The sequence below is a fragment of the Camelus dromedarius genome, chromosome 16 (assembly GCF_036321535.1).
Source record: "Camelus dromedarius isolate mCamDro1 chromosome 16, mCamDro1.pat, whole genome shotgun sequence".
In the NCBI taxonomy this organism is placed as follows: Eukaryota; Metazoa; Chordata; class Mammalia; order Artiodactyla; family Camelidae; genus Camelus; species Camelus dromedarius.
This window is the reverse complement of record NC_087451.1, coordinates 53,278,003-53,299,365: the sequence shown is the minus strand read 5'-3', so window position 1 is coordinate 53,299,365 and position 21,363 is coordinate 53,278,003. Positions and strand designations below refer to the sequence as shown.

Below are 21,363 nucleotides of genomic sequence, written 5' to 3'. Positions count from 1 at the left end.
CCAGTACCTCCCCAGTACCTCCATTAAAAAATAAACAAATAAATAAACCCAATGACATGTAAGTAAATGGGGGGAAGGGTATAGCTCAAGTGGTAGAGCGCATGCTCAGCACCCGAGGTCCTGGGTTCAACCCCCAGTGTCTCCTCCAAGCGGAAATCAAGAATAAGCCTAATTACCTCCCCCTAATAAACAATACAAGAGGGAATTTGTGGGAAGGATGTTGGGACCTCCCCACATCTATAGGGCTAGGGTGACCAGGCTGGGAAATCAAGGACCAAGGGAGCACAGAATGGTTGGGCAGAACTTCTCCCCTCTTTTTCTCCCCCAGCAATCATTTATGAGTCACAGTGAAAAGCATGCTATAATAAATCATAGCATTGTGATTAAGGGCTTGAACTCTGGAACAGGCTGGATGGCAAGTTACTTAACCTCATGGTACTTCAGTATTTTCATATGGAAAACCGTCATAGAGATGCCTCCTTCACAGGCTCGTTGTAAGGAGCGTTGTGTTAATATACAAAGAGCTAGTAACTCATAAAGGGCCTGACATACGGGAGCGTGGCAAAAAATATTACCTGCTGTTATTGTTGAGGTTTATTATGATCATACTTACAGTTCTTCATAGGCAAGGCATAATACATTAAGAACTACATAAATCACCTAAATAGTAGATGGCTATGAGTGCTATGCAGAGAGGTAAATTAAAATATTGTGGTAGAAAGATAACCGATGGCATCAAATTTAATGGGACCATGAAAGAAGGTGACCTTGAACTCTGATTTGTGTCTCAAGCAGGAGTCTATCATAATCCCCTGTAAAAGGGCATCCCAGCAGAAGAGTTAACACAGGGCCCGGCGCCAGGGTGGGCCTTTCCTGGTGGCTGCCTGACAAGAAAGCCAGCCAAGGCTATGGGAGCCTGGCGCGTTGAGGGGACAGGGTGGTGACCAGTGGTTTTGGCCATGCTAATCTGGCAGGAGGTGTGTGCATTTTGCTTTCTGGATATTGCAAAGAATGGAACAGATTTTTAAGATGGCAAGTTATTTTCTGAGATACTTTTGCATAATATCTTAGATTTCATATAATATAAAATATTCCTCTGGCTTTTCTGTGGACGTTAAACTGGAGGGAAGGTATCGGGGAGGCAGGGAGCCCTGCTGCGTAGCCAGGTGAAGGGAAACCTTCCTTCTGCTGTCTGCGCCTCTTTGATGAATCGTCCCCAGGTCACTGCCTAACTATTCAGTTGACTGAGCCTAAGTCGTGAATCAAGGAAGGGAACGAGAGTCGGACCCCTCCAGGTTTGACTGTGGGAATCAGCCACTCCCCCAGACTCCATCCAAATGGAAGACCCCCCCAGGAGAGGGAACCCCAGCAGGAGGGAGTGTTGGAGGTCAGGAAGCCAGTGTAATATGCAGGTGGTCCTTGCCCCACGTGGCTGTGCGAGGCGCGCAGGGCTCAGTAGGTAACAGTGCTGCCAAGGGTAACAGATGGGTGGCATCCTCCACGTCTCAGCTGGGTGATCTCGGGCAAGCTGCCTAACCACCTCAGTATAATGGGGATAATAATAGGACCAGGGTGGTTATGACAATTAATGTGTTGATCCACGAAAGGGCTTTACAGCCTCAGTGAGGTTGTAGGCAATTAGAGGAGATAGACAGGAAAGGTATATAAGCAAACATATGATATGATAAGCTCCTACACCAAGCAGAACCTGCGCCCTGGCCCTGTGCCCCTGTAACACCCTCTGTCTGCTTCCTGCCAGGATGGTCTCTGCTGTTTGTCTGCCCATCTCCCTTTGCTACTGTCTGTAAGGTTGGGGATTTGAGGCACTTGGCACAGAGTAGGAATCAACAGGCATCTGTGAAATAAGTGGACGATGTGAGGGGAAACACAGGAGCACGTTTATGTGGAAATATGACTCTGCCTCCATCCTGGTGTCGTAGGATGGCAGAGAGGAAGTCCCAGCAGGAACCACCTCAGGTGCATCCATGGAAAGAGGTGCCTGGTGGAGGAGGGGGAGGAGGGAAGGAGCTTTGAAGAGATGCGGGTGGGTGAGTTGGGGGCAGGGAGGGCTAAGTTGGGAGGGGGAACTGGTGTGGAGGGAGCTGGGCAGAGGGAATTACAAGAAGGAACTGACTCCAAACAAGGAAGGCAGAGGAACTGGCTGTGTTCTCACCTGCCCCTCCTTCACCCGTGGAAATGCCCAGGTCTCTTGGGATTAGACCCAGCAATATGGATATCGCAAAAACAGAGCCCAGTACTAATAACTGATGTGAACTGGGTCTCAGGTCAGTAAGGAAGTAAGTAGCTGGAGGAGGAGACTCTTAGCTCAAATCTTTCTCAGTTAAGATGATGAAACACCAAACATCTGCTTTGAGCAAGGCACTGAGTTAGGTACAAAGATGACTTTGATTGAGACCCTCTCTCAGGGAGCTTACGGTGTAATCGAGGGGGTCCAGTCCTTGGGTCAATTGTCCACGCCCCTCATCCATGTCCCTCCAGCATCTGATTGTGGGACCCAGTGTTGAGTGAACATGGGCAGTCTGGCCTCTGGAGTGTTTTCATAAAATTGTGTGGACCTCAAGAGTTCAGTTTCAAGGTCAATGCCATAATATGGCAGTCAGAGGCAGTGATGTGGCAGGCCCTGGGAAGGAAAGCAGCTTCCAGCTCTGAGAACTGAAAAAGGAACATTTAAGAAGAAGGTGGTGATAAACAAGTTTATACTGCAGAGCACAGGGAACTATACTCAATATCTTGTAGTAATCTATAATGAAAAAGAATATGAAAACGAATATATGTATGTACATTTGTGACTAAACTATTATGCTGTACTCCAGAAATTGACACAACATTGTAAACTAACTATACTTCAGTAATTTAAAAAAAAAAAAGGTGTCATTCAGAGCTGATCTCACCTCTGTTCCTGAACAGATGACCTTGTGTTCTAGTTGTTGGGATCTGGCTATGGGTTCTCCGCCTTCCCTTCCAGGAAAGGAACTTAATTGATCTCTTCATCCTCAGTTTAGCACAGAGCTGGGCAGTCAAGAAATGAATGAATAAGAGGCATGGGGTGATGTGTGACTCTGAGCAGAGCTCTGGATGTGGCTCACTTCCTGAGGGAAGAGAAGCAATTTGGAGGACACTTCAGGCACTAAAAAGAATGAAGTAGCTCTAGACACACTGATGGGGAAAGAGCTCTATTATTTATTGAGTCAAAAAAAGCAAGGTGCAGAAAGTTTGTACAGTGTATTATGTTTGTGTTTTTAAAAGAGGAGTGGATGTTTGTGAGTATGAGTGTGTCTGTATTTATTTTATTTATTTATTTTGGGGGGGTAGGTAATTAAGCTTATTCATTTATTTTGGTGGAGGCACTGGGGATTGAACCCAGGACCTCACACATGCTAGGCAGGCCCTCTACCACTGAGCTATCCCCTCCCTATTACCTGTGGATTTATATATGTTGAGGGGAGAAGTGTTGAACAGTGGTGGTAAATGCTTAACAATGGGCTTTTAAAAAACAAATTTCTTCTGAGGGAGTGGCAAGATATATTCAAAGTCCTGAATGAAAAAAAAGATGCAACCTAGGATAATTTATCCAGGAAGGCTATCCTTTAGAATAGAAGGAGAGTTAAAGAACTTCACAGACAAGCAAAAACTAAAAGAATTTAGCAACACTAAACCTATGCTGAAAGAAATATTGAAAGGTCTACTCTAAATAGAAAAGAAGCAGGATGCTACAGAAAGGAGAAAGCCATAATTGGAAAGGCAATAAATACCATGAATTACAACAGAATAAACATGAAATTGTAAAAGAGGATATCTAAATCATTAAGGGTGGGAGAGGGGAGCAAGAAAATATAGAGTTTTTTCTTTCAAAAATTTTTTGTGCTTGGTAGGATGGGTTTGAGCTTATATTACTATCTGTTTAAAACAAACAGTTATAGTAATGGATTAATATATGTACAAATCAGCATAACCACAAGCCAAAAACTTACTACAGAGTCACAAAAACTAAAAAAAAAAAAACAAAACCAAAAAATCCCCAAGATAATAAAAAGGAAAATTATCAAACCACAAAAAGAAAAAGGAAGGAACAAAGAGAAAATACTAAATGAACTGCAAACTAAATGTCAATAGACTAAATTCTCCAATCAAAAGACATAGAGCAGCAGACTGGATAATAAAACAAGAACCTACTCTATGCTGCATATAAGAGACCCACTCTAGGGAGAAGGACATACATAGATTGAGAGTGACAGGATGGTAAAAGATATTCCACACAAGTGGAAATGACAAGAAAGCAGGTGTAGCAATACTAATTTCAGACAAAATAGACTTTAAAACAAAGCTCATAAAGAAAGATAAAGAAGGACATTTTGTAATGATTAAAGGAGTAATACAAGATGAGGATATTACACTCATTAACATATATGCAGCCAATATAGGAGAACCTAAATACATAAAGCAAATACTAACAGATATAAACGGAGAAATTGATGGGAATACAATCATTGTAGGAGATTTTAACACCCCATTAACATTATTGGACAGATCTTCCAGACAGAAAATAAACAAGGCAACAGAGAAATTAAATGATACAATAGAACAACTACACTTGGTTGATATTTTCAGAACTTTACATCCTCCCCAAAATAGAATATCCATTCTTTTCAAGTGCACATGGAACATTTTCTAGGATAGATCCATGTATTGGGGCAAAAAAGAAGCCTCAACAATTTTAAGAGGAGAGAATTATTTCAAGCATCTTTTCTACAATGCCATGAAATTAGAAATCAACTACAGAAAAACAAAGGAGAAAAAAATTACTGCATGGAGATTAAACAACATGCCACTCAAAAAACCAATGGGTCAATAATGAAATCAAAGAAGAAGTTAAAAAATACTTTGAGACAAATAACAATGAAAACACAACTACACAGAATCTGTGGGATGCAGCAAAGGCAGTGATAAGAGGGAAGTTAATAGTGATACAGGCCTTCCTCAAAAAAGAACAATCTCACATAAACAATCTAACATCCCAGCTAAAAGAATTTGAAAAGAAGAAGAACAACAAAAAAACTAAAAGTCAGCAGAGGGAAGGAAATAATAAAGATGAGGGAGGAAATAAATAAAATAGAGATTAAAAAAACAACAGAAAAAAATCAATCAAACCAAGAGCTGGTTTTTTGAAAGAGTAAACAAAATTGACAAACCTCTGGCCAAGCTCATGAAGACGAGAAAAGAGAGAGTGCAAATAAACAAAATAAGAAAGGAAAATGGAGAAATTACAATCAATACCACAGAAATACAAAATATCATATGAGAATACTATGAACAACTATATGGAAACAAAATGGATAACCTAGAAGAAATGGACATGCTTCTGGAAACATACAATCCACCAAGACTGAATCAAGAAGAAACTGACCACTTGAGCAAATCAATCACTAGAAATGAAATTGAATTAGCAATAAAAAAAATCCCTACAAATAAAAGTCCAGGACGGGATGGCTTCACTGGGGAATTCTACCAAAGATACAAAGAAAAACTCATACTGATCCTTCTCAAACTCTTCCAGAAGATTGAAAAGGAGGGAGTACTCCCAAACTCATTCTTTGAAGCCTCCATCACCCTGATACCAAAACCAGACAAAGACACTACCAAAAAAGAAAATTAAAGACCTATATTACTGATGAACATAGGTGCAAAATCCACAACAAAATATTAGCAAACCGAATCCAACAGCACATAAAAAAGATCATACATCATGATCAAGTGGGGTTCATCCCAGGGACACAACAATGGTTCAACATATGCCAATCAATCAATGTAATACATCACATCAACAACAGAAAGGGCAAAAACCACATGATCATCTCAATAGATGCAGAAAAAGCATTTGATAAAATTCAACACCCATTTATGATAAAAAAAAAAAAAACTCTCACCAAAGTGGGTGTAGAGGGAACATATCTGAACATAATAAAAGTTATTTATGACAAACCTACAGCCAGCATAGTACTCAATGGCGAAAAACTGAAAACCTTCCCACTAAAATCTGGGACAAGACAAGGTTGCCCACTCTCATCACTCCTATTCAACATAGTCTTGGAAGTCTTAGCCACAGCAGTCAGGCAAGAAAAAGAAATAAAAGGGATCTAAATTGGAAAAGAAGAGGTAAAATTGTCACTATATGCAGATGACATGATACTATATAAGAAACCCTGAAAGCCACACAAAAACTACTAGAACTAATAAAATAATTCAGCAAGGTAGCAGGATACAAGATTAATGTAAAAAAATCAGTTGCATTTCTTTACACTAATGATGAATCAACAGGAAAAGAAAGTAAAGAAACAATCCCTTTTAAATTAGCACCCAAAGTGATAAAATACCTAGGAACAAATCTAACCAAGGAGGTCAAAGACTTATACACAGAGAACTACAAAACATTGATTAAGGAAATTAAAGAAGATTTTAAAAAATTGAAAGATATCCCATGCTTCTGAACTGGAAGAATCAATATTGTTAAAATGGTCATACAACCCAAGGCAATCTACAGATTTAATACAATCCCTATCAAATTACCCAGGACATATTTCACAGAACTAGAGCAAATCATAATAAAACTTATATGGAATCACAAAATACCCAGAATTGCCAAAGCATTACTGAAGAAAAAGGATGAGGCTGGAGGAATAACCCTCCCAGACTTCAGACGATACTACAGAGTTACAGTAATCAAAACAGCATGGTATTGTTCAAAAACAGACATATGGATCAATGGAACAGAATAGAGAGCCCAGAAATGAAACCACAAACTTTTGGTCAATTACTCTTTGACAAAGGAGGCAAGAACATACAATGAAATAAAGACAGTCTCTTCAGTAAATGGTGCTGGGAAAACTGGACAGTAGCATGTAAATCAATGAAGTTAGAATACTCCCTCACACCGTACAGAAAAATAAACTCAAAATGGCTTAAAGACTTAAACATAAGACAAGACACAGTGAACCTCCTAGAAGAAAACATAGGGCAAAACATTATATCACATACATCTCAGGAATATTCTCCTGGGGCAGTCTACCCAAGAAATAGAAATAAAAGCAAAAGTAAACAAATGGGACCTAATTAAACTTACAAGCTTTTGCACAGCAAAGGAAACCATAAGCGAAACAAAACAACAACCTACAGAATGGGAGAAAATATTTGCAAAAGATGAAACTGACAAAGGCTTGATCTCCAGGATAGATAAACAGCTCATACAACATAATAAGAAAAAACCCAAACAACCCAATCCAAAACTAGGCAGAAAACCTAAACAAGCAATTCTCCAATGAAGACATATGAATGACCAATAGGCACATGAAAAAATGCCCAATATCACTAATTATCAGAGAAATGCAAATCAAAACTATAGTGAGGTATCACCTCACAACAGTCAGAATGGCCATCATTCAAAAGTCCACAAACAATAAATGCTGGAGAGGATGTGGAGAAAAGGGAACCCTCCTACACTGTTGGTGTGAATGTAGTTTGGTGCAGCCGTGGTGGGAAACAGTATGGAGATTCCTGAAAAAACTAAAAATAGACTTACCATGTGACCCAGCAATTCCACTCCTGGGCATATATCCAGAAGGAACCCTAATTCAAAAAGACACCTGCACCCCAATGTTCATAGCAGCACTATTTACAATAGCCAAGACATGGAAAAAACCTAAATGTCCATCGACAGGTGACTGGATAAAGAAGATGTGGTATATTTATACAATGGAATACTATTCAGCCTTAAAAATGACAATGTAATGCCATTTGCAGCAACATGGATGGACCTGGAAAATGTCATTCTAAGTGAGGTAAGCCAGAAAGAGAAAGAAAAATACCATATGATATCGCTCATATGTGGAATCTAAAAAAGAAAAAGAAGACAAAATGGACTTAAATATAAAACAGAAACAGACTCACAGACATAGAATACAAACTTTTGGTTGCCAGGAGGGAGCCGGGTGGGAAGGGACAGATTGGGAGTCCGAGATTTGTAGATACTGAAAGGTACATATAGAAAAGATAAACAAGTTTATACTGTATAGCACAGGGAAATATAGTCAAGATCTTGTAGTAGCTCATGATGAAAAAGAATATGAAAATGAGTATACGTGTGTTCATTGTGACTGAAAAATTGTGCTGTACACCAGAAACTGACACAACATTGTAAGCTGACTATAACTCAATGAAATAAATAAATAAATAAAATAAAAAACAAATTTCTTCTGTATAGCACAAAGAACTATATTCAACATCTTGTAATAACCTTTAATGAAAAAGTATATGAAAATGAATATATGTATATATATGCGTGACTGTGACATTATGCTGTACACCAGAAATTGATGCAATGTAACTGACTATACTTCAGTTAAAACAAAACAAAACAATGGGCTTTTGATAATGGCTTGGAGTGTTTGCCAATTTCTATGACTTTTTTTAATAATCACACTGTGGCTGATTTCAGCCTACTGACGTAGTGACAACTGAATTCCAGTTACGTAGTATCTCCACCATACAGATGCAATAGATGAAAATTACCTCAGAAGCAGAGATCATAGGAAGAGGTAGTAAAATAATTAGGAAGTGGTGAGTTTTGAGTGTTTACTACCTTTGTTCTCATTATATTTAATTTTAAGTGTATTATGATTTAATTTTTGTTAATGGCTATAGGTAATAGGTGGCTTGCAAATTTCCTATAGATCCAACAATTTAGTACAAGATAGCTCCTGCACCCACTATTACACATGAATACCAGTGGCTGTGTGTCCCTTATTGGGGGGGGGGGGGCAAGTGAGTGAGCAAGATTTTGCCTTGCAAGCCCCTTTCACACAAAGTGTCCAAACTGTCCAGTGGACAGTGGGCTGGGCGAGTCACTGAGACACCCACATTCAATGGCTGACGTGCTAGCTACCAATTTAGGGGTATCCAAGAGGCCCAGCTCTGGGGAAAGTTTTTTGCTACTCAGCTCCCCATGCTCTCAGGAAGGACGATCCTTCTCCTCACCCAGTCCGTCAGGGGCTCCAGATGTTCACATTTCCCCCTCCAGTCTAAGGGAACCCCCCCACCCAGCTCTGTTGTAATTACATTCTGGATAAACTACACTCAGATGCACACACTCCATCTGCCAGCTCACTCTGTTCCTTTGCAAACTGTTGACAGTCGAGTGGCTTCTTGCTGGGATGGGGCAGGTCTGAACTTGTGGGATGGACAGGACTTAGACCTGGGTTTTTAACCTGGCAGTACAGGTAGGTGTAAGCCAGACTATCACAGGTTGGGTACCACATCCCAGAGGTATCAGCTGAGAGGGACTGGCCGGCCCTCAGGCCAGAAGTCTGGACACCAACCCTCCCCTGGCCTAAGCATGACCCTACCCCGGATCTTCCTAGCCCTGCTCTTTGGAAAGCACACCAGTCATCAGGGATTGTTTCCTCATTCACTGTTTCACATGCTCTTTTCCTCTGAGTTTCATTTGGCATCTTCAGGCTAGAAACCCACTTCTCTCAGCTCAGTGAGTACAGATTTGGCTGAGGTCAGTGGTTCCCCAGAGTTTTCCTGTCCCAGCTCACCTAGGGAAATAAGACAACTCTCCAACTTCTTGGTAACAGCAAGCAGTGATTCTTCTGCGGGAGATGATGAGGGGTACTAAATAGCAGGGAGATTTTATTCTATACTGTTCTTTATACTGTTACACACTCAGGTGAACACACATAATCACTCATACGTTTATGTGGGTGTATATATTCATATAAACATATACTACTGGGGTTTTGTGTGTATATTTTTAATGTAGTTGGTACCAAAAGAACAAATCATTCTGAAATTTGCTTTTTTCATTCAAAGATATGGGCTTTGTTTTTCATTTTAAACAAAGTTTATTTAAACAACATAATGTTAAAAAAAAAAAAAACAAGACGCTTAACTTGAAGGAAAAACTATCCCAGATTGACTTCTTTTCGAGTAATTTATCCCTACCTAAATACAGATCGCCCTACATTGTAACAGCTATGTACAAAAAAGTTACAAAAATGTCCTTGGTTTTATAGTGATAAATGGACAACATTAAAGTTCTCCAGTAGAACAAAGTATGCACGGTTTTTTATCTTGTTCTTTTTTTGTTGTTGTTGAACAGTGGAAGTAAAATTACTTAATGAATATAAGAACAAGAGGTGAGTGAACAGAGAAGGGGGCATTTTCACAGAATCGGCATTTTCCCCATCCCATCTCCATTTGATGTCGAGCGAAACATACTATTGACCGTTTAGTTTAGAAAATGCTCTGTGCGTGTGCACATACATCAGTCACTTTATGCATAACAAAGGGGAAGGGGGAAATGAAAGAATTAAGAAAATTATACTGTAGTTAGTCAGGATGTGGTTAGAACCAAATTGCGGTTTTCTGACTGAGAATGTCTCCTTGGTCTGGGGGAACAAAGTAGCAGGTTTCATTTTCTAGTGGACACTTCCTGTCTGCCACTGGGACACATGAGTGGTATCTCCATCCTCCATTTCCACCTGTGCAGGTGTGTCTGTCTCCCTGATTGGCTGCCCGTCAAATCTGAATTGGCCCTGCCTCATAGACAACTGCCCCTGTTCACATAAACTTCCACCTGTTTGCTAAGTGGTGTGCACCTCTTCATCTTAAATTGCATGGCAGAACCATTCCACCCACCCGCTTCACATCCACATGATCACTGTTCTCAGAATTGACTCCTTCCTTGGGCTTTTTGTCCATCACGCAAGTCATGCAAGCGTTGGAGTCTCCTCAGCTGCTGCTTCGCAAAAGAGGTACCAGGTCTGCACCGAACGAGCACATAGGTGGCATCAGAAGCCTCAGTGATAGGTTTTTAAGAGTGATCTATACATCTAGTTCATTCCTTTTAATTGCTATACAGCTATGAATATGAATACACTGAATTTTTTAAAGCCATTCCCTTATTGAAAGATACTCAGATCTTTGTAACTTTTTCATTATTACATTCACATAATTTATCATAATAATATTACATTATTACTTACATTCTTTCCATATTTCATTGAGATATGTGTAAGGATGTTCATTTCAAACAACACTGAAACAAACCTCCTTACACATGGCTTACTGTTGACACACGCCAAGTGTTTCTCCCCTTGCCTAGCACCTGAATTGCTGTCAGGATATGTTTATTTCTGCTTTTAATAAATATTGCCACATTGCCCTCAAGAGAGCCTGTGTTAATTCAGGCTTTCATGAAGAGTGGGTAAGTATAGTACCTCACGTATTACCCCTACCTAATCAGCACTCGCTGTCATCAAATTTTAAAACTTTAAGGGGAAGTTATCAGGTTTTTTTTCATTGTTTTTTAAAGTTACACTTCCCTGCTTAATATTGAAGCTGAGCATGTTTCATATATTTATTAGCCATTTGTGTTTCCTCTTCTGTTAATTGTCTATGTCCCTTTCCATTTTTAAATTTTGTCGTTTTCATGTTCACATAAATACTTCGGTAGTTTAATCTTTCTCCCAAGTAATCAAAATGATTTCCTTGGTTAAGCTGGGTCCCTGAAGCCTTCGTGTCAACCACGTTATCTTAGTCCCTCAAAGAATCAGTCTCAGGGGATTGTGTTATGCCTGTGACTGAAGGTGGTTTCAGCGACAAAACCGTCTGAAAATCATCACTTGTGTTTGCTCTAAAAATACTGAGGCAACATCCGCTCCTACTTTTTTTTTTTAAGTCCAGTGCCAGGAAAAGTTTTACCTGCCTTCAAGAGTGGGTCTGCTTTGTCCCTGTGATAATAAGACCAGCGTGCTGATAATCAATCACTTTATACCCTGGCTACCGGGAAGTTCAGATGTCACTTTGGCGTTTAGCTGCTGCAGCTGGTTTGGCCCACACAATCTGATTATTTTGTTTCTTCTTTTTTGCCAGTTGTGATTTTAATTTTTAATGTGTTTTGCTATAATCTGCCTTGATTGGATGGAGGGGCTAGAATAAAGGACGGGGAGAAAATGGAGGTCAGATTAGGTCAACCTCCTTTTGATTTCTCCCCATTGGCAGCACAAAGCTCTGCGCACAGACATCACTTTAAGAACTAACCAGGGACAAGCGTCAAGGCAGCTGCTAATGGTTTTGTTTCCCTGCAGAGAAGGGCTTCCTCGCCCACCACCCCTGCTGGCTCAGCCCAACCTCCCCTTTGGGTACCCGGTCCACGGGGTGGAAGTGATGCCCCTGCACACGGTTCCCATCCCAGGTAGGCACATTTGCATCTGGAGAGCACCCAGGCAACCTTCCTATTCCCTCTTAAGCAAAAGGTGGGAGGAGAAGGGAACAGTCATTCACTCAGTACCTGCTGTGTACCCAGCACAATGCATGAAGCTTGATGTGATTTCAATGTTAGTTTCACTGTTTCCACCACTGGGAATCATCCTTAGTAGCTGTGACCTCCCTGGGCATCCAAGATAACATAGAAGAGGACAGAAATCTGTCTGCCTCAAGGAATCTTAGGACCTAATTGGCTTTTTGGTGTCTTCCAGCATCATGGGAGCAGGTAAAGCATGAGTCCAACTCCAGGGAGTGCATTATTGAAAAGAGTATTTATGTCAGTTAAAATTCACCTCCACAAGGGAATTTTACACACTCCTCTAGGTCAGCATCACATCCCTGTGAGGTAAATATTCTTTTCACAGAGGAGTGTAGTAAGTTCTCTAAGGCCATATGGGAAGATCTGTATGAATTAGAACTTGAATTAGTCATAACAACAGAGATAGATTCTAAAGTAAGAACATTTTGGATGACTTGCTAGTGTTTTTGAACAGTCATTTAGAAAATGATTTGCCATTTTGGATAATTCTCTTTTTAATGTGATCAAATATACATAACATAATTTTACCATTTTCACCATTTTTAAGTGTATATAGTTTGGTGCATTATGTACGTTCACATTGTTCTGCAACCATCACCAGCATCCGTCCTAGAACTTTTTCATCCTCCCAACTGAAACTCTGTACCCATTTAACATGAACTCTCTTTCCCACCCAGCCCCTGGCAACCACCATTCTACTTTCTGTCTCTATGAATTTGAGTAGAATTTTCCTATTCTAGGAAACTCATATAAGGCTGATTCATTATTTATCTATTGCTTCCTTCCCTTCAGTAACAGAGCTACCTGGAAGGGACTGTATTGATTTACAGCACCTATACAAAACTGAGGGCGGGCATCAGAGGCCTTAGAACCACTGGAGTTTGAGAAGGACCATGGGATACCATCTAACAGAGCCCTGGGCAGAGAGGAGTGGTCAGCAAACACCCTGGATAGGAGGTGACACTTGAAGGGACTCTGGAGGGTTGTGTAGGAGTCTACCATGAAGGTGTGGGCATCAGGGAGCCCTGGACATCCTCTCACATGGTGTTTTTGTCCTTTTTCCAGGTCTCCAGTTTGAAGGACCAGATGCTCCCACCTATGAGGCAAGAGTTCCCTTCCCAGACCCTTTTGCATCTTGTCCTGGGCTCGCTGTCCATGCTCTCTTCCCCCGATCAGTGGTGGCTGGCCTCAGATTTTGACTAACCCCTATCCTGATTAAATATTAGACATGAGTCCAAGGCGGGGAGGGGGGAAGGGTGCCTATAGAAGGCATAATTTTTCCAGCCACGGCATGGCTAGAGTTCCAGGTAGGACTTTCAAAGATCTGGGGCACCATGGGTCCTGCCACTTCTGCTGCAAGAGGACGCTACTGCCCAGCCAGGCTGCGATGGCTCCATCAGGTCAGCACCAGCAAGGCAGATACTCTGTGCCCTGCCCTTCTGTCCCCGCCTAACATAGCTCCAAATCAGTGTCTCATGCAAGTGTATCTGGTGGGCAGGGTTTAAATCACATCCAGAACCCCAACTAAAAAGGAGTCTGGGAACTGTCATTTTGGTTTTCCCACTTCTGCGTGCCAGCTGCCGTTGGAGTGGGTGGTGAGTGAGCAAACCTGCAAAGCTGCTCTGTCCTCCAGAGGCTGCCTCTGTCCCCTGAACCATGGCCCCCAGCCCCTGTCACTTTCTTTCTATTCTGTGTTACCTTCTTCACGGCCCTATGGTACCTGAATTACTTTAGATGTATCATGATCTGCTTAGCACTGAGCTTCCTCACTACAATATAAGCTTCCTGAAGGCAGGGAGTCTGTCTTATTCACTGCTCTGTTCCCAGTGCTTGTAATTTAGATCTCAAAAACTAGCTGTCAACTGACTAATTGGAATGACATGATCCAGTTTACGTTTCCTAAAGATAACTGGCTGTTGCAGAAGACAAGAAAGCAAGGGAAGAGAGTGGCATTAGGGAGAGGCCAGGGGGCGGGAGAGAAGCAGACGATTCTAGCTCCCTGTGGAAGGTGGAGCCGCCAGGACTCGTCGTGGATTGGCTGTGGGTGTCGGGGGAAGAGCAGAGCAGGAATGACTTCCGCTGGGGACTTGAACGGCTAAGTGGGTGAGGGCGCCATTCCCAAGGCAGGAAGAGCCAGGCATGGGGTGGAAAACAGATTTATAGAGAAAAAAAATCAATCATTCACTTTTGAAGATAGCAATTTGAGTTGCTTGTGAAACTTCCTAGCAGAGCAGCCAGCCAGGCAGCTGGATCTCGGAAAGATAGGAGCTGGAGAGTTAGATTTTATCTATCTATCTATCTATCTATCTATCTATCTATCTATCTATCTATCTATTTACTTATTTATATTTCTTATTTTTTATTGACATGTAGTCGATTTCCAATGTTAGTTTCAGGTGTACAGCAAAGCAATTCAGTTATACATATACATACATGCATATATATTTTTTTCAGATTCTTTTCCATTACAGCTCATTACAAGAAATTGAATATAGTTCCCTGTGCTGTACAGTAGGTCCTTGTTTATCTATTTTATATTTAGTAATGTGTATCTGTTAATCCCAAACTCCTAATCTATCCCTCTGGAGAGTTTCATTTTAAAACCACCAGCTTATGAATGGTATTTAGAGCTGCCTCCTCTAATGAAAAGGTGTAGAGTAAGGGAAAAGGATGCAGAACCACACCCTGAAAAGCTCTCTTTGGAGGTTAGATAGAAGAGGAGGTGGAGTTGGCAGATGGAAGTCAGAAGGAGCAGCCAGCAGGGGTAAGAAGGAATCTTTATGAATGCTATCCTGCAAGCCAAGAGTTAAGAATATTTCAAGAAATGGCCCTTGAACAGACCAGATCTGAGGGCTTGATTCTCCTTTGTGGGGCTAGGGCAGCAACTCTGGCAGAGCCAGACCCTAGCTTTCAGGGTCACCCATGGGTCTTCTCTCATCCTTATGCGCTCTGCCCACTGCTGGTCATCCTGGGTATGTGCCTTTCTTTGCATTTAGTCTTTCTACTGCATCCGCCCTAGGTCACCCTGACAGCTTCTCTGGGGACACTGAACACCCTCGCTGACATCCCAGACAGTGTGGTGCAGGGCAGAGGTCAGAAGCAGCTGACCATTTCAACCAGTAACCGGAAGCTCTTGAATTTCATCCTCCAGCATATGACATACACCAGCACGGAGTACCAGCACCACAGGGTGGATGTGGGTGAGAGCCTGTCCTTGGTTGGTAAAATGCTTAGGGACCCAGAAAAACAACACCGGGCTATCAAAGTCTTCATCTTCCAGGAAGCCTGCCTGCATTTAAGATCCCTCCTGGGCTCCTGTTTCTAACCCTAGACACCTAACTTCCCAATATTATCCCCATGACCCCATAGAGACTCGAGGGGTGAAGTGCCTGCTTGTCTCTCTATGAGGACAGATCATTCATGCTGTGCACCTAGAAACCATCGAGTTCTCTTCCCCAATTCTCTGCCAATCAAAGCTGAAGACTTCAGCTGTGGAAGCGGAGGGAGGGCACAGTCTGTGCATCAGTATCTTGTCCTGGACACTAACAGGGAAGAAGGATGTAGGGGAACTGTCAGTCCCAAGGCCAGTGGCTTTGTCTTCCTCCTCCCATCCCAGTCCCCACTCCCACCCCCAGAATGCCTGGGAGAACAATTCCTGCCACCCTCAGGGCAGCCCCAGTTCCTTTCTAGATGAATTAAAGTCACCCTTTTCCATTTTGATCAGCTACACAGGATGCATTTCCAGGAGATAAAGCAGAAAAGATGACATGTGGGACAGATTACCTAGGAACACAAACTAGAGAGAGAATTCTCTCCACCTTCAGATTTGCAAACATCTCTTATCACAAAATGACCCCATGAGGTAAAATAGGGCAGGTAGTATTATCCTGGTTTTATAGACAGAGAAGGAGACAGAATGATCTACCCAAGGTATTTCAGTTAATAAATGGCAAAGTCAAACTTAATCCACCCCTCTGTTGCAAGCCCACTTCACCCCCAAGATTCTCATGGGGAAGAGATGTGAGTTTCAGAGGCAATCAGCAGGTTGCCCCAGGGACACACAGCAGGTTAGGACTCTATGTGGTCCTTAGTCTCGTACCATCAATCCTTCATTCCCCCATCATGTCGACTTCCAGGGCAGCGTGGAGAGTGACCCAGACGCAGTATGCCCACCCTTTCCTTGTTTCTCCCTCTAGTGAGTCTGGAGTCCCAGTCCTCAGTGGCCAAGTTTCCGGTGACCATCCGCCATCCTGTCATACCAAAGTTATATGACCCTGGACCAGGTAAGGCCCTTGTCCCTGGGGCTCCAGGATGGGTCCTGTGGGCGATTGGTGAGATTCAGAGGGGATCCTCTTTGAGATGGGGGACAGGAATCGATGAAAAGAAAGCTCTGATAGGATTCCTGTTACCAAGCTTTGTTTTGAGGGAAAAAATGCTAGAATATACTCTCCTAATACTGCTTAGTCATGTTTAATTCATTGTATGGCTGTGCTTATTTTGGGGAAAAAAAACCCTGATGGATTATAACATTTTAGTAAGTAATAATTATGAAAACAGTGGTACTGGTACATGAATAGCTATATCAATGGACTAAAATTAGAAGTCTAGAAATATACATATTAGAATTTTACCATGTGATAAAGGTAGCTTTTCAAATTAAAGGGGGAAATGGTGGATTATTCAAGAAATCACATGGGATAACTGTGTAGCTGCGTGGCAGATAACAAGTTGAATCTATCTCACAGCTCATACCAAGATAAATTCCAAATAGAGCAAATATCTAATTTTTTTAAGTACTAGAAGAACATATGGAGTTTAAAAATAACTTTACAGTATGAGACTTTTCTAAATATGACACACAACCCAGAGGCTACAAGAAAAAGACTAAAGACATAAAATACATAACAAGATTTAATGTTTTTATGACAGAAACCTGCCATATGCAAAGTAAAATGACAAAAGACAAAATGGGGAAAAAATGTCTTCAACATACGTTAAAGCCAACGGTCTAACTTAGGAGCACGTGTGAGTCAATAAGAACGTCAATAAGAAAAGAATAAGCCAATTCACAAAAAGTTAAATTCAACAGTGCTTTTAGCCAGTAAAATGTATGCTCAATTTCACACTAAGAAAAGTACAAATGAAAACTACATTCAAATCAAAAAGCATTGGACAAGGAGTCGGGCAACATTCTTACAAACTGCCGATGGGAATGTAAATTGGCATCACCTTTCTGGAGCAAGTTAGCAATATCTGTCAACATTTTAAATATGTGTGCCCTTTGGGCCAGCAATCCCACTTCTAGAAATTATCCTTCAGATGCTTATATCTGTGTGAAATGACTTTTGTTTGAGGATATTTATTGCAGCATTGTTTGCAATGACAAAAACCTTAAAAGTGGGAGGCACTGGTTAAATCCGTATAATCACAGTGGCATTCAGAAGGAGAGAGGAGGAGGAAGATTTTTTTATCCTGATACAGAATGCTTTCCAGGATGTAAGCAAGGTACAGAAAAGAGTGAAGAGTAAGCTATAGTTTCTGTAAAAAGAAAGAGTGGGGGAAGAAAAGCATATGTACATAATTGCTTGATTATGGAAAAATAAACAAGAATTTGGTAACATTGGTAACCCCCTAGGGAAGAACCAAGTAGCTGGGGACAAGGATGGGGAGATTTTCATGGCATTACTTTCAATATATTAGAATTTTGAACCAGTTGACATTCTGTGGAATATCAGATTTAATATACATTAAAAATGTAATCTATTCAAATAGATTCTATTCAAAATATAAATTGTCATTTAAAAGTAATAGCATTAAATATCTATGGAGAAGGATATTTGAGGAGGATATTTAAAGTATTTGCTTAACATCATAACTATCTCAAAAATGAAAGATAAGTACAAGAAATTCACAAAAACCTCCTTTCGGCCTCAGATTTGTTCTGAAGATACAGTGTTATAGATACAGTGGAAATCTCCACGATCTAATTCTCCTCTCTTCTTCCAGAAGCCACGATCTTTCTTTTCCCTATTTTCATACATTTACAGTGTAGATTTCGGTTCCTACACTGCGTGCACACAGTGTGGTTTAACAAACCTTTGAACTTTTCATGAAAAGTTATCACACTACAGCATGAAGTTCTAGTTTCTGACCTTTTGTCAGTCCATGGCTTGTCTTTTGATTTGTTTCTGGGATCTTTTGTTGTTACCAAACTTTATCCTTTGGGAACTAGAGTCACTATCTTGTAATAACCTATAATGGAAAAGAATCTGAAAAAGAATAGATACAAAAACAATTTTTAAAGGCTTTATCCTTTAACAGAATTGATTCATTGTTGTTTTTCTAGCTTTTGCTTTTTGTTCCTTGTTCAAGAAAATTTTCCCTACGTTGGAGCCATAAAGATATTCTCTTGTATTTTTTTTCAAAAGCTGTACATGCTTGGTTCTCATATTTAGGTATTTAAGCCACCTAGAAGTTATGCTTCTGTGTGACATGTGATGGGGACCTAATTTTTTGTATACAGAGAGCATCCTATCCCACAAGCACATACCAAGTGGTCCAACCTCTCTGACTGGTACTGCCAGCCCCTCACACACCCTGTTTCATGCATGCAGGGGTTCTGAACTCAGGCTTTTTATGGTTGCCTTGATCTGTTATCTTGGGCTTGGTCCACAACATTTCAATACAATTTATAACAGGTTCTATAGCCAATGGGGAGAAATTCCATACTTCAGGATGATTAGCAAAATTTTCATTTAGCAAAATTTTCTTAGCACTTCTTGGTCTTTTCTGTTTCCTTAGAAAATTTAAACGTCAGCTCATGATTGATGAGCATTTCATATGATTTGTAGATTAATTAGAAATGAACTGACAACTTTATGAAGTTGAATATTCCCAGCCATGAATCCAGTATATGTCTCCATGTTATAGTCTCCATGCCATGGTCTCCTCATAGGTTCTCCAATAATTTATTTTTTAATTTTATTTGTAAAGGAATTGCACATTTTTTTGGATTTAGTCTTAGGTACCTTGTACTTCTCATTGTTTTTATAAATTGGATCTTTTTCTTCTACAGTTTAATTGGTTGTTGTTAGTATGTAGGACAGTAGTGACTTTTGAATGTCGAGCTTACAAACAGCATCCTTTCTGCACTTATTCTAGTGATTTCTTTTTAATGTATAGAGTCTTTTGAACAAATAATGATTTTTGTCTCTTCCTTTCCAATTCTTAGAATTTGTTTCTTTTTCTTGTCTTATTGCGTTTTGCTAAAGTCTCTGATACAGTGTTAGATAGTAGCAGTGGGAGCCGGCACTTCTGACTCGTCCTAACTTTAAGAAGAATATTCTAATGTTACACCATTTATGTTTGCTATATAGGAATGTATAGGTGTATCAGGGTGAGAAAGTTTCCTTCTTTCCTTCCATTTCTGTTGCTAAAAAGTTTTCCGTTTCTAATTTCTATTTTCTGTTCCCTTGCTGAGAATTTTTATTATGAATGAATATTGAATTTTATCAGGTAATTTGTCTGCACCTACTGGAATAATTTTTCTCCTTTAATTGGGTTCATGGAGTGGTTTACATTGATTGATTTTCTGCCGTTGAAGTTGTTCTTGCATTTCTGGAACAAACCCATCTTGATTGCAATGCATTATGTGATTAAATGCTGAATTAAATTTGTTGCTGTCTTATTTAGGAGTCTTGCATCTGTATTCAAAGCTGACACTATCTTTTTCCTGTAATGTCCTTGCCCAGTTTTGTTTTCAGTATTATACAAGTCTCATAAGATGAATTGGGTAGCTTTCCTCTTTTTTCACTATTTTCTGAAGTGAATTGAAATAAAATAGGGATAATATGTTTCTTGAAGTTTCATTAAAATTTATCTGGTCCTTGTGTCTTTTTTTTTTTTTTTTTTTTGGTCTAAGTTACTGGGGAGGTGGTTGGGGTGGGAATGTGAATGGGAAGGAGTGAGATAAAGGGGAGAAATTTTAAAATATCAATTCCATGTCTTTAGTGGTTATTGATCTGTATGTCCATTGAATCAATTTTATATTCAAAGTCAAAATATTTCTATAGAATTCTCGTAAATTTGATGTAAATTACCTATTTTTTTTTATCATAAAGTTGTTCATAGTTCTATCTTATGCTTGTTAAAACATTTAAAAAACATCTCAAGTCATGTCTCCCTTTTGGTTTACTTTACCTTTATCTTCAACAATTTTAAGTTGGTTTCATATCCAAATACTCTCATTTCATTTATGCCTGTTTTTGTTTCATATTTTCTTTTTCACATGTGTGATTCTGTCATTTATCACTTGAGAGATTTTGAACATTCTCATTTAATGTCCTTTTCAGACTTCTCTGTTATTTTGTCTACCTAGAGTGGACTCATCTGCACAGGGTAGATTTGCTGGCTATTGTCCTTCATACTAGTTTTGTTGGAGTGTCTTGGAATTTTTGCTTGTGAGCTCATCTTGAGTAGGGGGCGCTTTCATTTGCTAGTTTATTTTTGTTTTTCCCTCCCTCCCTCCCTCTTTCTTCCCCTTTCTGTCTCTCTCCTGACTCCTTCCCACCTCACAGCTTTACAGTTGCTTCTACTCTCAGTAGCCCCAGATTCCTAGTCCATCATTTTATACTGGAGTCTTGGGGTCCCTGTCCTATAATGATATTGGCATCACTGAAGAGCCAGTTTCTGGGCCTGAGGGTGTCTTGGCACAGAACTTGGCTGTGAAGTGGTATCATCTCTGCATCCAGAGGTGTGTGCAGGAGTGATAGCTGTTTTCGGTTCCTTGCCCAGCAGGTAGTATGTGGTGAGAAACAGAGGGAGTGCAACTGACCCAGTCCATGGCTTCTAGCAACAAGCCTGGCTGTGGACCCACACACCCTATGAGACACTTTTATCCCATTAACCCTCAGGCTCAGCCTCCCAGCCTCCTCTGCTGTTCTGACCCCAGACTGCAGCAGGCCCAGCTCCGGTTCTGCTCA

The 21,363-nt window shown here is 40.5% G+C and overlaps 1 protein-coding gene and 1 pseudogene across 1 annotated transcript in view; one reads left to right on the top strand and one right to left on the bottom strand.

The window, feature by feature from the left end:
- Positions 1 to 21,363, top strand: part of B4GALNT2 (beta-1,4-N-acetyl-galactosaminyltransferase 2 (SID blood group)) — a 49,072-nt gene that overhangs the window by 20,380 nt on the left and 7,329 nt on the right. The window contains exons 4-7 of the mRNA XM_010987951.3: positions 12,165 to 12,271; positions 13,448 to 13,485; positions 15,402 to 15,582; positions 16,579 to 16,665. Of these exons, the coding sequence (XP_010986253.2) occupies positions 12,165 to 12,271; positions 13,448 to 13,485; positions 15,402 to 15,582; positions 16,579 to 16,665 (413 nt within the window). The remainder of the gene's footprint in view (positions 1 to 12,164; positions 12,272 to 13,447; positions 13,486 to 15,401; positions 15,583 to 16,578; positions 16,666 to 21,363) is intronic.
- Positions 10,494 to 10,830, bottom strand: LOC116157908 (small ubiquitin-related modifier 2-like; annotated as a pseudogene).